This window comes from Pagrus pagrus (assembly GCF_965226575.1).
Source record: "Pagrus pagrus genome assembly, chromosome: 3".
In the NCBI taxonomy this organism is placed as follows: Eukaryota; Metazoa; Chordata; class Actinopteri; order Spariformes; family Sparidae; genus Pagrus; species Pagrus pagrus.
This window is the reverse complement of record NC_140187.1, coordinates 7,009,399-7,026,379: the sequence shown is the minus strand read 5'-3', so window position 1 is coordinate 7,026,379 and position 16,981 is coordinate 7,009,399. Positions and strand designations below refer to the sequence as shown.

Sequence of the window (16,981 nt, the reverse complement as noted above, 5' to 3'; positions counted from 1 at the left end):
TTAAGGGAAAGTGATTCGAAAGGCAGCAGTTTGAAAGGCAGTCTGAAATTAATTGAATTTTACAAATACTCTCGTTCTGAAAATGGGTTTTTCCTGAAAAATGTGTCACACATGACACTTAACACTGATATTGAACACAAAAGATGTTTACCACAGAGCTGTTTTAGAAATTTATAATGCATGAAAACAGTGAAACTCATTTGTACTAATTATTTCACTGTGGGAAAAAATATATTTTGTTGATTAACAACAGCCATTAGAAATTAACGATAAAAGATGTCTCAGTCCATTTAACATAACATCTCATTAGGAGAGTAGCTGGCATGCAGGTTTCTATCTACAAGAGCAAAAGGGAACGAGACACTGGGTAGCCTCACGTCAGAATTAGAAATGTATGTTACTGTGACATGAATGCACCCTGTTTGTCTAATTGTGTTTGTATTGAATTGGTAGAAACGCAGTAAAGGCTGGAATTCGCACACAATAGCAATGACATGCCTCATTTACTGTAGCTACACGTTTATGAAAATAGTATTTTTAGAGAATTTCGTCAATGTCATCACAAATATGTTTTGCATTTTCGAATTAGCTGCGACTTCATCTTTCATCATATATTCTTCTGACATAAGATTTAAAAAAGCACCGGGGACATTTGTACATTTCACTTCCCCGACAGACCTCACACTGAGAACTGCAACACAAACTACAGCCATCCGTCTGGAAACAAAGCAACCTTGGAGGGACCTTACCCCTGCTACTTCTTCCATAAACCATCATGGTTCCGTTCCGCAGGCCTGCAAACAGGAAGCGAGAGGAGTGCTTCAGGCACAGCACAGGGCAGCCCTCTGGGTTACGGAGGGTCAATAGGCATTGTGCTGCGGTGTCCACACTGCCGTAGACCAGGACGCTGGAAGAACAAAAGCAGCACAAGCCGGCATGATAAATGAGTGTCATTTGAAATGACAGAGTGCCTCGTTTTCATGCAGTTTGATTTAACAGTGCACTTTGGAGCAAAGCATTGTGTATGTGCAACCACTCTATCTTTCTCATGTTTGAAATGCCATCTGAACTTTGCTGCATCTTATTGTCTTCTCCAGAATGACAAATGCACATCGCTGTTTGTTTCTCTCCGTTTGAGAAGAGGCTGACAGTCCTTCGAGTGTGCTGAAATGCTGAAATTGTTTTTTTTTTTTTTATTTTACTCTACGTTTTTCTTTCTTTCGGTTTCCCTGGACAGACACTAACACCACAGGGGAATGAGTCAGCATAAAAAAAAAAAAAACTGCTGACATATGATTCTGGTTCTTATAGCAATGACTAAACACCGCCATAAATGAAAATTACAGAAAAGCGGGAACATAAAGCTGAATCTAAAATCCAAGAATATTCTCAGTTTGGAAAAAAAAACAATCAAACAAAAGAACGTAGTCACTGAACTATGGCAGCAGACCGAGATTAAACCTATCCTCTGTTACACACAGTGGGGATCAGAAGGTTTATTGGATTTGAAAATGAAACAGTGATCTTTGCAGCAGTAGCAGTATTGATGCTGCGTTAGGGTATCAACTCTGATTTCCTGCTTTGATGAAATATTGACAAGCAAATCTATACTGCAAGTGATCTCAAGGGACCGTAACAGAGGATTATACAGGATATTATTTCGCTACAGAAGAAAAGCATTCTACTCTTTTACCTTTACACTTGTGTGTTAAATCTCATTTCATAATTTTACATCATTCTATTTCAACACAAAGGCTTGTTTGTAGTTCATCTCTGTTTTCTGTGATATCAGTCTCTCACCGCCCATCGTCTGATCCGACACAAATGTTGGCGCCGATCCCTGAGGGGGCCTTGTGAACTCCTGCTTCCACTTCTTCACTCGGAGAGGGTTCTGGCACATAATCCAGACATCGGACGGCGGCGTCGACCTGCAGGCTCTTTACAGCTCTTGGCATGGGCCTGTTGAGGGAAAATATCTCTATCTGCCCCTGAGAGCCGTCTCCTCCGCCAGCCACCTGTAGGGAGAAAAAAACACGGTTGAGAAAAGGTCGAGACCCCATGTTAAGCTGTACCAATGGACTGAATCATAATGCCGTGGGTAATAAACTATTCTGCTGAAACAGAAGAAAAAAAGAGATAGGAAGAGCAGAGAGCAGAACCACGCCGGTCTCCCTTAAATGGCGCCTGCAATGTGTTCGGTGTCTTAATCAAATTGTGGAGGCCAGTGGATAATGTGCCTTTGGTTAAACATTCTCTACCTGTCAGCAATTTAGATTTCAAAAAAGTTCAAATCAATTATCCTTTCAGACCTTGTCGCTTGTAGCCCGCGCTCTCTTTTTTTTTTTTTTTTGAATATCACTTGGAATTTTAAACACATTATGTAATGGATTCACAATGTCATCTCGAGAACATCAAACAATTCTTAAACCCCTGCGATCTTTTCATCACTGAAAGAACAGAGAGGCTCTCGTAAGTTTCTGAAAGACTCCGCGTTGCTTAACAATGAGGGGGTTTTTATGATGAGTTTACGAGATCAAGTGACTGATCTATTGAGGGAGTCAGTTCACGATAAAATGAAAATAAAATAATTTTCCATTCATTACGCTGACATCTGATGTTAACATGTCCAAGGTCACGCTGAGAACTTTACGCTGCGGCTCTCAGTACAAATAAAGACTCGAACACAAGCATTCAAACAGAGCCTTTGAAATCCGGGAGCTTTCGGTGGCTCAATTTGAATTGATTGGTAGTTTCTACAATTCAGTGTTCGTGGTCTGTCCCTTTTCCAAGAGAGAGAGAGAGAACACAAATCATTATAAAAAAAAACAAAAAAACACACAGTAACAAACAAGAAACCAGCCTCAGATGCTATCAACAAAGGTCCACTACTCATAACAAGCTCCCCGAAGCAACACACACCCCAAAGTCTGAGTGTCTTCATTTCCTCTGTAGCATATTCACATTGGCCTTTATGTAAGCCTGTCAAAGCCAATGCTGAGTAAACGAAGACAGCAGGAGCCCTCCAACCTATTTCAGATACAATTCCAATTAAGGTGGCATTGCCTCCATTCCCAAACAATTAAAGTGACGCTGTAGGTTTTCAACACAATTTCATTCATTACTCCTGCGTGGGGCCTCGGTGGATGTCCAGACAAAACACAACGTCCTTCTTGAAAAAAGAAGCACGGCTGCTCGCTGCTAGACGCCGAAGATTTATTCTCTGTATGAATCACATCGTGCGAATGTGACACGAGCTAAATATAGTCTTTAGCTCTTCTCCTCCACACTCACCCTTATTTGCATGCAATCATTTGTTTGATTTGTATCAGCGTGCAGAATCTGGACAGGAGCGATCCTGTGGGCTCTTGAGAATGAGCCAGAACAAATAATGGTCTGTTGCACAGGGTGGAAAAAAAAAAAAAAAAGGACAGGGACTTATCTCGCAGCGAGGAGCACGAAAAAAGACGGCTTCAAGTGAATCTGTGTAACCAGACCCAGAGGCAAGGCCCCCCCTCGCCCAGACTCCTTTATAATTTATAGATTCGCATGTCCATCTGTACCTAACAAACACACTACACACACCGCCATCACCACGATCCACGTCAATGAATACACTCCCTTCCTCTTTTCAATTACACCCAGTCCTCCCCTCTCTCTCTCTCTCTCTCTCTCCCCGCCTGATATCCAGTGCAAATACTGTGTCCTGACAAAGTCATCACTACTTATTTAGAGAAATAGATATCTGGAGTCGTGCCCTGGACAGATTCCTCCGCTCAGCTCGGGAGAAACAAAAACTTCCCAAACAGTAAATGCTCTGCCAGCAATAATTAGATTGCTCTGGATGCGGTGAGGAAGCGTGGGAGAATGGTCATGATAGCACACTCTGCTCAATTGCATTCGCCACATTAAGCAGCCAAAACCATGGGTCACCAGATTGTTGATGTACTCCAAAACGGCTGCATTTTAAATTTTCCCATCCCTGACATTTGCTGTGAATTTCTAGCCTCCTGAATATGCATATAAGTGGAGACGCGTAATGGTTAGTAGTAGCAGGATGCTGGAGAAAGTGGAACAAAGAAGGTGAAGGCAAACAGGGAAACACTGGGGTATCAGGCTGATTAGACACAATGTCATTACTCTGATCAAAGCACACAGAAATCCCCATAGCCCATCTCACTTTAACATGATTAGTGTCATCCCTTATTTGACAAGCCTGCCAGGGAGGTAGAACCAACTGGGGGCGGGAACGCTCAGCCACTAATTATTCTTGCTGGATCCGCAGGCCTTCACTATTATTTTTTCAGTGGATACCAGTTTGTTTTTGCTTTGTTGACATGTTGCATTGTACAGTATGTAACACTGACTGTGCTGGAGGAAGGTCAGATGAGCTCAGTAACTCAAGGTGCCCCTTGTTCTGTTAGTGAGGTCGGTCCTGAATTTCTGATTTGGCTGGCACTGCGAAGAAGATTCACTCTGTAGAATTTAATTCCATTCACAATGAAAAAGGTTGCTGACATTTTCATAATCGTAATCACATCATTAGTTTATTATCGTCTGAAACCAATAATTGTGTTTTTGTTACCTTTGGATTAGCCTTTTTATCTGCAGAGGGAAGGATGCTCTTCCACGCAGTATGCCATGTTGAACTGCTGTTAAATACAGTAGCCCAGAATGGACAAATCAAACACTGGCTCTAGAGAGGGCCTTTCTCGTTTTCAGCAGCCACCGTCGGGGAGGCAATGGGTGTTTAATTGGTTGCAATCTTCAACATCACCGCAATCAATCCCACACACTTGACCTTAACATGAAAGGCCTCTTTGCTGGATATCTTTGAAGACTTCCTCATATATGGAATTCACCATAAAGGCGCTACAGCCCTTCGGTTTCTACAGGCAGAGATCTCCACGTTATTGAAATGCAGTAAGTGTACCCCAGTTTATTCCAAATATCCACTGTGACTGCCTCCAAAGCCAAAAATGCAATTATAATTCAATCAAGAGGTGAATTTTCATTGTTTACTGAGCAATGCTCCATCACAGTGAAACGTCTGACATTTTCTTTTTCCCAAAGATTCAGATCCAAACTCTTTTTTCTTTTGAGGCAAACCTATTTCTTCAAAATTACTGCCAAGAAAACATCACTTGGACTGAAGTCAGGCATGTCACAAAAATGTGACTTGAAATTTAACTTCAGCTTGACGTACTTAAGACCCGACTCCCTGAAGATCTTTGATATGGAAAACTTTCTGGTAAGTTTTCACCTGGTGTAATCCTGGAACAAAACTAAACAAATAAGAAAGCCTCAGATGGTCACGTACATAACGAGGCATAGTGAAGGATAAGACGTCGTTTACACCCTAGATGCACGGTCGAGCGTGTGCACCCACTTCAGATGGGGTATGCGCTAACCCTTTTAGCTTAGCAGCTACAGTGGACAGATCAACTTAAAAAGGGTGTAAACAATGTCTTTTCAAATCTATGTGGCATCTCTTGGCTGTGGATTAGACCAGACGAGTTGTATTGAGGCCATTTCTTTTGTTTTTTAGTCGTTTTTTTATCGTGCCCCCATCTACTTCAGTTGTTTAGAACATCTTTGAACATGTTTAGAAGCCATGTTACTGTCATCATCAGCATTCAGAGACCAGAAAGACTTGATCTTGACCATTTATATTGAGCCGTATGATTTGCTCTCCTGGACTCTGAGACTTGACCTGAGACGTGACTTGAATTCCTCTTGAATGACGTGAGACTTGACTCGGTCTGAGGTCTTCGCCGCATGCCTTGCCGCTATGCTTTAAAAATGAATGAACTTCACCACCATATGTAACCGCGAAGCAGCTGTTAACGGCCCTATTGTGCGTGAATGCATGTGGGCGTAAGGGACTTAAACCTTTTAATGCAGCACTTCAGTCTTGCGTTCACTAACTACACTACACCTATTCTGTACCAGTTAACCACGCAGCATGTGGAAAAGCTACCTTTATTCCTCCAAATGGTGCGGGAGGCCAAGGTCAGGGACATTACAGTCATCTGTAATAGTATGTGCTCGAAGAGAAATTGAGGGTCAACCACTGATATCTCAGTGCCCTGAATGCCAGCTCCACAATATCTCCTTTTCCCCATCCGAGCATCCAGTCCTCTTTAGAATAGCATCGCACAAGCAATTAAGTCTCAGACGCTGAGCTGCACTCTGTGTCTTGAAGCGCCCACACTTGATTTAGGCACCTTTTGGGTTTAAAGAGGATTACCTGATAAATTGCCCACCGTCTCCAAAAAGGACGGGGGAACAAAAATTGAAACTTAAAGATTAATAGCAGATTCTTTGCATCATTTTTTTCCCTCTGAATCCCACCCTCCCCCTTCCAGATCCAGCTAAACTCCCACAAGTCCGGGGATTGTGATGTGCTGGTCTGGCGGCACAATTTGCCCCACTCATCATAAAACACTCTGCAGCAGTTACCTACCACTAGCCTTTACACTGTATTAATTCACAGTTTCCTGGCGACATTTTGCAGAGAGAAATGGTGCATGTCCCATTTTTAGCCTTGAGATACATTTTTTTTCTTCTTTTTTTTTTTGAATAAATGAGAGCATATGGTAGCAGGGACATTTAAATGGCTATGGTTATTGTGTTAAAAGCTAAGCTATCAGCAACTGTAAAATGTGCATTATTTTGCCTTGTCATTTATTATTATTTCTAGTTATTTAGCATTCAATTGAGTGTGTGGGTGTGTGTACAGTATATGAATGCATGTGCAGGTGTGTGTATAGGCAACAGATCACTTACCCAGAGGTAGCCTTGAGGTAAGGAGGTGCTCGCAGCGGAGAAGCCCAACAATGCACAGTGAACAGGATTGTGGAGGGCAGCTTCAAGCTACAAGAGACAAAATGAATATTGATTTTAGATGCATCATGGCTCAATACTGCAACCTTATCTTTTTTCTTTTTTCTTTTGATGTAGTCCCAAAAATATCTCCTTGCCCTGGCTGGTCCCTTTTCACAAGGATACAAGTTCAATCAAAATTCTTGCAAACAATAGAGTGCCTCGCCTCTTCCATCTGCAAGGAATGCATTATCACACACTGTACGTGTAAGCGTATGACAACACTGACTTGAAGCATCAGCTGCTCACACGTTACATCTTTTTGTTTGCATGTCTTTCGGTCGCGTCTAACTCGACGCATCTGTAAGAAGAGGATGGGTGTCCTGCGAACTGCTTCTGATTCTGTAAATCATTGGCCTCTGCGGACCGTGTCTGTCAGAGCAACTTCCAACAGCACAGCTGAGTGGCAACATTGCGAGGAGTCACGGCGAGTGACTTTGCTGAAGCTGCAACCCAAGCTGACTCATGAGATGATATTAAGCCACTTCTACCGTTAGATGTTGAATAACATCCCCCAGGAGCTGATCAGAACTAACAGGAGAAAGAAACTAGGATGGAGGGGAGCACTCAGAAACGCCTACGGCAAAGATTCAATCAGCCGTCCCTTCCATCTATTGTTCTTACAAACGTGGGCTCATTTAGCAACAAAGTGGGTATTATACAGACACACACAAGGTACTATCGCAGATTTGGTACGGCATCTTTGTCATGCTTCACAGAGAGCTGGCTACAATCTACAATGCGCGGCTCTTTTTTTGAAGTCCCTGGATTCAACCTTGTGTAAGCAGACAGTGATGCAGACTTGGGGGAAAACTAGGGAAGGCCGTACTTGCGTCCATTGATCTATGATGCTGTAAAATTTAAGATCCGTGATCAAATGTGGGATTTTCCAGGAGAATTTGGATTGATTTTGCTGTTTGTTGTATACACACACCCCAACGGCATAGCGTCACAAGTGGCCTTGAACCAGTGTCCCTCTGGACTTCATTACCTGGGCTCGAACAGTATGTTCAGAGCCATAACAAAACCAATATCCTGGACGAGTGTTTGTAAATGTTAAAGATGCTCAGTGTTTCCCCTACATTGATTTACTTGTGGCTGCCTGCCACAATTTCAACACCAACCACCAAAAATTTTGATTTTTAGATTATTTAGAACACAGCTGAGCAATGTTAATGTTAATAACCTGCTGACTTATTAAATATTTTTTAAGACTCAAAAGGGCTCAAGGACTGTCTGCACCAGAAGTATTAGCAGCACAGAATAGCTAGAAAACACGTGTGAAAGCTGAACGGTCCAACCAGTGAGATTGCCTTTTCAATTTTTTTTGTTTCAAATATTTCCAACCAGTGCTGCTGTTGTGGCAACCGAAGCAGCGGGTCAGGAAGGGATAGCTGTAGTGATGAAGAGAGATGTGTAGGAGAGGAGGAGGGGGACAGCAGCCAACACGCTGCAAGCTGCTGTGGGACAGCCAGCTAGGGCAAAATAATAAATATACAATACATACAGCAGCTGTATATTTATTTGTCACAAAGTACTTGGCAAATAAAATACTGTATTTGCAGTGGGGCAGCATATTGTATTAACTAATTTAAGTAAGTGCACATGATCCTAGTATATGAGACAACACTCAAGAGAAGTAAACCAGAAAATAAAGTGATAATGACAAAGACGAATGTCAGTGGGATAAAAAAAAGCCAAATTGGGAAATCGTCCAGGAAGGTTCACTGGATAAAATGACTACTGTCACAGAAGCTTACATTAACTGTTTGTGTAACGCTGACTGTAACCCACAAAGGAGATTAGAATATATTCAAATAATAAATCATGTGTGACAAGGGACATAACAAAGTTATAAATGCAAAGAAAGTGGCTTTAAGAAACAAAGAGTCTGGATCACTTAAACAGACAGAAATAGAGATGAAAATCAGAATGATGGAAGCAAAACTGGCACACAGACAGCTTCTGGAAGATGTCTTTAAAGTAGGGCTGCACAATTAATAGAAATACTATCAAATGGTAACATGGGCGAGTGTGATATCCAAATCACAGAAGCTGCATTGTTTTGATAAAGGTTAAGTGTGTGACAAAACAGCATTGTATAAATCTTGTTCTTCAGATATAAGCAAACATGTCTGTTTGGTGCTGACCCCAGCAAATCAAAAATCAATAGCAAGCAGGTCGACTTTAAAGCCAATAACCTCAAAAATGTGAAAACTCTGACAGGAATTTAATCTCCTCATCCTATTGTGAACATTATGAATTTTTTTATGAATTATAAATGACTAGATACTTCTGTTAAGCACAATGGAAACTTAAAACTGGTACACCTGCAGCCCCACACAGAACTGTGAATGTCAAGAAAGCTGCTGGGCTGGTGAATGCAGCACTTTTCTAACTGCAGTATGGCAAACAATCTTTCAGGCTTCAGCTCACACAAACTGTCCCTCTGTCATGGAAAACTCTGCACATAAAACCATTGCCCAAAAATCCCACGTCCAAAAGAACATAAGGGTTTCAGACCAGTAGGCTTTACCTCAATATTGTGTTAGTACAACAAAACAAAGGATCTATAAGATTTAGACAAACCCAACACCTATGCAAGAGCCCCTTTTATGATTTTCCCTTGGCTTTGAAACACTATAGCAGACATTCTGGTGTCAAAAATGGTCCAGCGGGAACTGAATCCCCGTTTGATTCATTAGTATTCTTTCCTCTTTTCTCCCTCTAATATCTCTGTTTTACTTTTATGTAACATTTCCACATTAAAATGAGGACCTTTTGTTCCATCTCTCGTCGAGAAGTGCACTTACTTTATTCCAAATTTCATCCAACAATGTTTCAACTCAGAGAAATCTGTCATTTTTTTCCCATCTAACCGTGTGTTTCGTTCGGTCGCCTGGCAACTTCTGAGGAAACATCAGACGATAATTCGGAGATCGAGGAAGTTAGCGAATCATCATCATCATCGACAATAAAGACAACAACTCCCATGATCCCACGCTACTTCACACCTTCTTTTGTGTTTATTGTTTTGATTGGAAGACCCCTTGCAGCAGAAATGACATATTGCATGTTTAAGTAAGTCAGGAAGCCCCGGGCTGCACCAAGGTGGTTGAGTAACAACAATAATGCTCTTCAGATTACCACAAAGAAAATGGGAGAAGTTTTATTTGTTTCACAATCTGTCCCTCATAACGTTCCTATTGTTATCCATAATGAAATAAAACAAGCAGGTATTTTCATGCAAATTCTTGGGTGTAATGACAGACCATCTGTTATCCTTGAAAGACTGAATTTGTCTGCAAAAATACAAAACAAAGAAGTTATTTCCGCGCTGCCTTCGGTCTTTTGGGGCGAGTGAACACATTCTTTTGTCTCCTACGTCTGTGATTATGAGTGCTCTACAGTGTCGTAACACTACATGGAACAAGTACCTGTCCACTTTGTCCACACTGCTCCAACGAATGAAAATCTGCTCAAAGACTGAAGGCCAACCCCTTGAGAAATTCTATGAATCAGTCTGCCATATTAACATATTAAAGCAGGTCAACAGCATTGTGTCTGATGCGAACCCTGAACACTTAATAGAGATTGTTCCCATCGAACTGGAGATACAGCGATCCACAATTAAACAAGGTAAGACCGAGGCAGACTTTTGTAAAACAAGCAAATGAAAAGCAAATCCTAAAATGAAATATCCCAGATCAGATGTACATCGACGGGCCTTGAACACTCTTCTGTGATTGTAATGTTCCAACCCCGATTCCAAAATAATTATGAATCTGTGTGTAATGTAAATAAACACAGAGTGCAATGACTTATTCAACCGAATACAGTACAATGTATGTTTGATGTAACTGATAAACTTGATTGATCTCTGTAACTATACACTCATTCTTAACTTGATTTCTGCAACATGCAAAGTGACAAGAACCACAACGTCCCAAGGATTTTGGGATCTGGATGGTTTGTATGCATGTTCTAGTAGTGTAGTGTCCAAAACATGAGGACAATTTATACTGTATGTTGAATGTTAAAGAATGACAGGGGCGGCTGCAGCTCAAGAAGGTCGCTGGTTCGAACCCCGGCTCCCCTGGGCGGAACTGAGCTACATGCGGAAGCATCTTGAGCAAGATGCTGAACCCCGAAATTGCTCCTGATGCGCAGTTGGCACCTTGCGAGGGTGAGCTGGCGTCTCACCCAGGGGTGTACCCTGGCCTTCACCCACTGAGTACTGGATTTTGGCCCCAGTAGCCCCGATAAAGCGGCAAAACCCCGCGACCAAACACTAATCAGGAATCAAGCAGATAAGAAAATGAGATGAGGGAGGTGAGATGTTAAAGAATGCCGATATACACAAACGACAGGCAGCGCTCATATTAGTATATAACCTGCAAGTGTTATATTATGAACTATTTCCTATGACCAGTGCCAAGATCAGAAGACAAACCCTAAAAATAATGTCTGATGTTTCAGTTATTATTGGAGGCAAGCGTTAGGGTTTTGGCCTAGTTTCAGTTGGCTGTACACAGCTCCTCATGTCATGTGATTAGATCTGTTCATGTGCCTAGTTTTGGAGCTACCTTCACTTCTACTTATTTAAGTCAACGTGCTGTCCGCCCCGTACGGGTCCAGAAGATTGAAGTCCTGAACCGAGGCAGACTAAGTCAGACTTTTTATTATCAATAAAAAAAGAGCAGATTTGTTTGCCTGACAGGGAATGATGGAGGGTGACATTTACAGCATAGAGCCTGTGGCCAATGCATCAAACCCCCTGTGGTGAGAGCTGCTCTTCTAACCAGCGCTCCGTCTGGTAGAAAATGATTATCATTTTTGGTGTATGACCGCTAAGGGTGGGCCATGTGACGGACTGAACAGCTAATTGTAAGTTGTTGGGGTGGTGGTGGTGGAGAGGCTGGGAGCGGGTGAGAGTAGGAGAGGGGAGGGGGGGGGGTGAAGAGAGGGTCAGCGATGAGCACGGCACGTCTTTAACTGTCGTCCTCCACGGCGGCAAGCATCAATCACAGGTAATTTATCGCCTCCCCTGGCCGGGACCCTCCCCCTTTTCTCTCTTGTTGTGTGTGTTTGTAAACACGAGACAAAAAACAGGATGCCGGCCAGATCACTGCTCACCCCATCTGCACCGCAAGGCTATTCCTCCACTTCCCCCCCCCCCCCCCCCCACCCCCGTGTCTGTCCCCATCCATTCAAATTCACTACGCAGATGCATGGCTAGTCCTCTCTCAATCAATCTCTCAGTCCGACTTTCCCATTTCTCTTTCCCGTCTTTCACTCTTTTTTTTATGCCTGTGTTGTTTCCTCCCTCCCTCTCCACTCCTTCCAGCCCTCCGTCAAGTGCAGTGAAATGTTTTTTGATAGGTAATTAAGTGGCAGCCATAATAGGTGTCCATATGGAAGCCTTGTGGTTAAGAGAGAGAGAGTGGCGTTTGGGCCGGAGGGACTGGAGCACTATAACGGTCCTCGCTGGTTGTTCGATGGTGGTTGGATTTTATCAGCCACCTGAGACTGGCGAGCATCGTGGGCCAATCTTCAAGGCCTAGATTGCTTTGTATGTTAGCACTCTCCAGAGTCGGTCTGGCAATACTAGTGGGATCTATCCACTCTATCAGAGCAGTCGCATCACAGCTTCATGAGGTATTCAAAGGCAGGAATGTGCACTGGGATCATTCGGAGAAAGAGCTGATGTGTAAGTGGAGAGGCGTGTTCCTTAATGAGATATCAGCCATTTGAAAAATTTGAGGTCTACGTTTGTAAAATGACTGCTGTTATAAAGAGGAAATCTCATTTTGGAACATTTCTTTAAGTAATTAGCTGTTTTTTGCTAACGACATCCTATTATGCCTCAAACATTAACAAGCACTTTCTGTATAGGATAATCATTTAAATCCACACAATCATGCAATAATTAGACTGATGCCTATTTTCAATTTGTAATAAAACATCTTGTATGAGAAAAGGCTCACAGGGCTTGAAGCACACAAGGATACCGAGGCGAGGATAGACTGTGTTCCCATTAAAGTGCAGACAGTGACCATGATCAATACAGTAAACCACTGGTCCACTTATTGAACTTCTTTAAACAGCCAATGGAAAGAGCCCGGGTGAGCATAACAACAAAGCTTGTGAGATCATCTCCACCTGTGAATGTGCAAATTATATCGACAGGCACAAAAGACATGTGGGTCTGCAGCAATGACCATATCCGTGGTGATCCCAATGCTAATAAGGTATCAGTGAGGCACCATTTAAAAATCAATGAGATCCGCGCTTTCTCGAAGTCAATTGTCAGTCTCGTTTATAGCACGGTCTTGTGTGTGTGTGTGCGTGAGTGTGTGTGTGTTTGCAGAGGTGTAGGTATGAAGTTGAGAGGCTGAAGCTATTCCCAGGTGGTGGAGGCGGGATGAGAGAGGAAGGTGAGTCGGCTGCGGGGGGGTTTGATGGGAGGACTTCGGGGAGCGTGGGGAGGAAAAGGGAGGAAACGGGCAGGTGAGCTAATTAAAGCGAGATTTGTTGATGTGATGAGAGGGCGGCCTCCCAGCTGCTGGTTACCAATGACCCAACGGTCGACAGAGAGTCCGCCCCACCCATTACCCCAAGAGGGCGCCAGCCCATATGCTGGCTCCAGGTGGCAATAGTTAGTAGAGGAGCATCCATTGCTTTTCTGCATGACAAATGTAAAACGTGTGTAATTGCAGCCACTCCTGCAGGATAGAATGGATGGGACCATTTATTGTGACTGTGAACATTTTTTGCCTAGTTACACACAGCTCCTGGCTCTGTATGTCAACAAATGCGGCGGTGCGGCGGTTATTGGTAGCGGCGTACTATGACAGAGTTGGGTTTTAATGATTCATGCTCTTTGCTGTCAGGCTGTCAGCGCGGTGTCCCCTCGGTAAAGATGACTTCCCCAAATCCAATTAATGTTGTTTTACTTCTCAAGGCTACTCAGGTGCACTGTTTTTCCCTTACAGCAATATTCCTCTGTAAGCACTGTGAAATCTGCTCTCAGATATATATATATACGGGGGATTTACCGCGCATCCGATTTGTGACAACCGCTCTCCAAAGAGGGTCCATGCATCACATCCACCAGAGGGCTATAATGTTATCAATGACAAGACACAGTGCAGCCAGCGTTGCATTGTTTGGCCTCCACCATGCTTATGTAATGGATTCTCTTTATTGGAAGAACTGCTCTGTAGCCACTTATGAAGAACTGCATTAGGTGAAACTCCTGAGCACACACATTTCTGGGCTGTTCAAAAGAAAAAATGAGTTTGCAAATGCTATATATTGCACTGTATAGCCTGCTGAAAATCAAATCACAAATATTATCTCCATAAACGGGACGCGCACAGAGAAACGGGTGATGTATATTAGACCCAGGGAGGGAAAATATGGCTGTATTTTTTTCTAATTCCATAGTCACAGTGCCTTCCCCCAATTCCACATACCAACAATCTTTTACACGCACTAACAAGCACTAATAGAAAACTTCCACTGTTTATTAACTGGTAATTGACTGGTGCTGGCGCTCCCTCCCCACTGCAGCCCCTCTGTCTAAGGCTACAGGCAAGATGGCCCACCGAGCGAATTGCCAGTCAACCTGAAATTACTTACATCCAGTGCACTGCTACAGGTAATGCACACTAAACAAGGTACTAACATGAGAGATTTTGCACAGTTGCTGCTCAGTTTCTCAAGAAGGCAAGCTCTGATGGAGAGTGGCGTTTCCTCATTGCTAAAACATAAATGGGTGCTGAGTTTGCTAATCACGTTTGGTTGATTTGACCTTTTATGCCAACAGAGGTTGTGTAACTCTAACAGGTACGTCGAGAACATGTCCTGCAGCTGTTTGAGTAAGTGACTTCTTACACTAAAATTCCCTTTAAACTGCTATCATATGAGATCTAATTACTACTTTTCGTCTTTGATTTCTCATGGATTTCTCCCCAAACGACTTAGAAATTCTAGCTGAAGAAATAATTTATATACATTGTCTAATAGGTTATGAAATGTCAAGAAAAATCAATGCAACTGGAGCACAAAAAGATTTATGTAAAAACCGAAAAAACAGTTGGTGAGATCTGAGAGGAACAAAAGAAGAAGGTGACATTTAGCATCAGTTCAATTAGGATGACAGACCTTCAGAGTAACTGAAAAGGAGGAGGAGGACCGCCAGGGACATGAGTTTTCATCCGCTTAAGGTAAAAGCATACAACAGTTTCACCAGGATTACGGAGTTAATTCACCTGACTCTGAAATAAAAGCTAAGTGCCCTAAAATGAGACCTTAAAAGCGGACTAAACTATGCTTGAATGACACACCTAGAAGCTGTTCCCAACCTGAGTCTTACCAATTTCAGGGCTGTGATTTTTAAATGTTCACATGTGGAAAAGGTTTGGAGTGATTGCTCTACATTAAGTAATAAATTAGGGTTTCACACACTTGCATCATCATTACTTTGCGCCGTGACTGACAGGTGAAGTGTGCATGAAAGGTAATTTCTGTCGTCTATCAAAGGCGAAACATTCAATTAAGGCTTTTTTTAGCAAGAAGCAGCGAACATGCAAAAAATGTTTTGTTGTAAGGTGGGAAATACTGAGGCTGCGATACAGTGTATACACTTTGGGCAATTAGGGCACTCTCATACTTTCCTTTATTAACCGGGTTTGTCTTTGCCATTGACAAACACACACTGGGTTGGGGAGGTCGGATCCCTTCTGAGGGATTTGCTTTCCGTTTGTGACCGAGAATCATTTATGTTACGTAATAAAGTTAACATATGTACATGGTGTAAGTTACGTTACATAACTGACGTAACTTGCAACGACTGAACTTAGCAGTTTATCACCCAAAGAATGATCTTTTTTTTAAAGCTAACCTAGTTTTTGTGCCAACACCTACGGAAGCGTATTGCATTCACTTGAGTAATTTATTTTTTGGTCTGTTTTTCTGAGTAATTTTTTTTTTTTTGGTCTGTTTTTCTCAGTAATTTTTTTTTGGTCTGTTTTTCTCAGTAATTTTTTTTGGGTTTGTTTCTTTTTTCTGTTTTTCTGACTAATTATTTTTCCTGTTTTTCAGAGTAATTTATTTTCTGTTTTTCGTGGTAATTTTTTTCTGTTTTTCGGAGTAATTTTTTTCCTGAATTATCGCGATACTTCGAACTCCCGCGAGAACCTCCAAACTGCCATATCTGTCCAACTGATTCTGGAGAAACATTACTGTGTCTAGCAGATCTGAATGGGCTTTCCTTCTGAACAACCGCAAAGCCCCATTCCGACCGGGTTATGGTTAAGGTTAGGGTTTCAGGTTCGGAGTGGCGATCTTTTTTCAAAAAAGGGCCGGCATTCCGAAACATGAAAGTGAACCTTCGGAGTGGCGACCTGTCGCCGTCCTCAGGTGCCTGCGTAAAGTTGACAAACTAATGGTAATACCATCTATATGACTTAAAGACAGGACTATCGCCCAGTGTCTTAAACCCAGATCAAAGTAAAACTTGATTCAATTAAACAAGTCGGTCATGTTTGTCTCCATTATCGAGCTTTCAATAAAGGAATGAATGCGTCTATTGTTTCAAATGCTCTCTAAACTCAGAAAAAAATTACTCTGAAAAACAGAAAAAAAAATTACTCCGAAAAACAGACCAAAAAAAAATTACTCCGAAAAACAGAAATAATTACCCCGAAAAACAGACAAAAAAAAAAATTACTCCGAAAAACAGACCAAAAAAAAATTACTCCGAAAAACAGAAATAATTACCCCGAAAAACAAACCAAAAAAAAAAATTACTCAAGTGAATGCAATACGCTTCCGTAAACACCTAACCAAACCTTGACTGTTCGACAACCTTAATAACAGTCCAGAAGTCATAATGTGTCATAATATGTGAACTGGTTATTTTGAAAGTCTAACCGGACGCTGCATACTACAGTACGTATTATTGCAAACTTGACCGCAGAGCTCTTCACATGCAAAGCCAGGTCGAGCATCTTAGTTTGAAGCTTAAGGCCACTGACCAAGCTGCCATACTGTATTTTGACTAAGTGGGAGAGAGAACGTGTTAGCTTGTGGT

At 42.2% G+C, this 16,981-nt stretch overlaps 1 protein-coding gene across 3 annotated transcripts in view; it reads right to left on the bottom strand.

Annotated features, from left to right (window-relative positions):
- The window catches only part of arhgef10la (Rho guanine nucleotide exchange factor (GEF) 10-like a), a 120,717-nt gene that overhangs the window by 20,752 nt on the left and 82,984 nt on the right, over positions 1–16,981 (bottom strand). For all 3 annotated transcript variants that reach the window (XM_084349885.1, XM_084349883.1, XM_084349884.1), the window contains 3 exons: positions 6,787–6,873; positions 1,801–2,015; positions 750–907 (listed from right to left, as the gene is read on the bottom strand). In XM_084349885.1, coding sequence (XP_084206011.1) covers positions 750–907; positions 1,801–2,015; positions 6,787–6,873 — 460 coding nt within the window. The remainder of the gene's footprint in view (positions 1–749; positions 908–1,800; positions 2,016–6,786; positions 6,874–16,981) is intronic.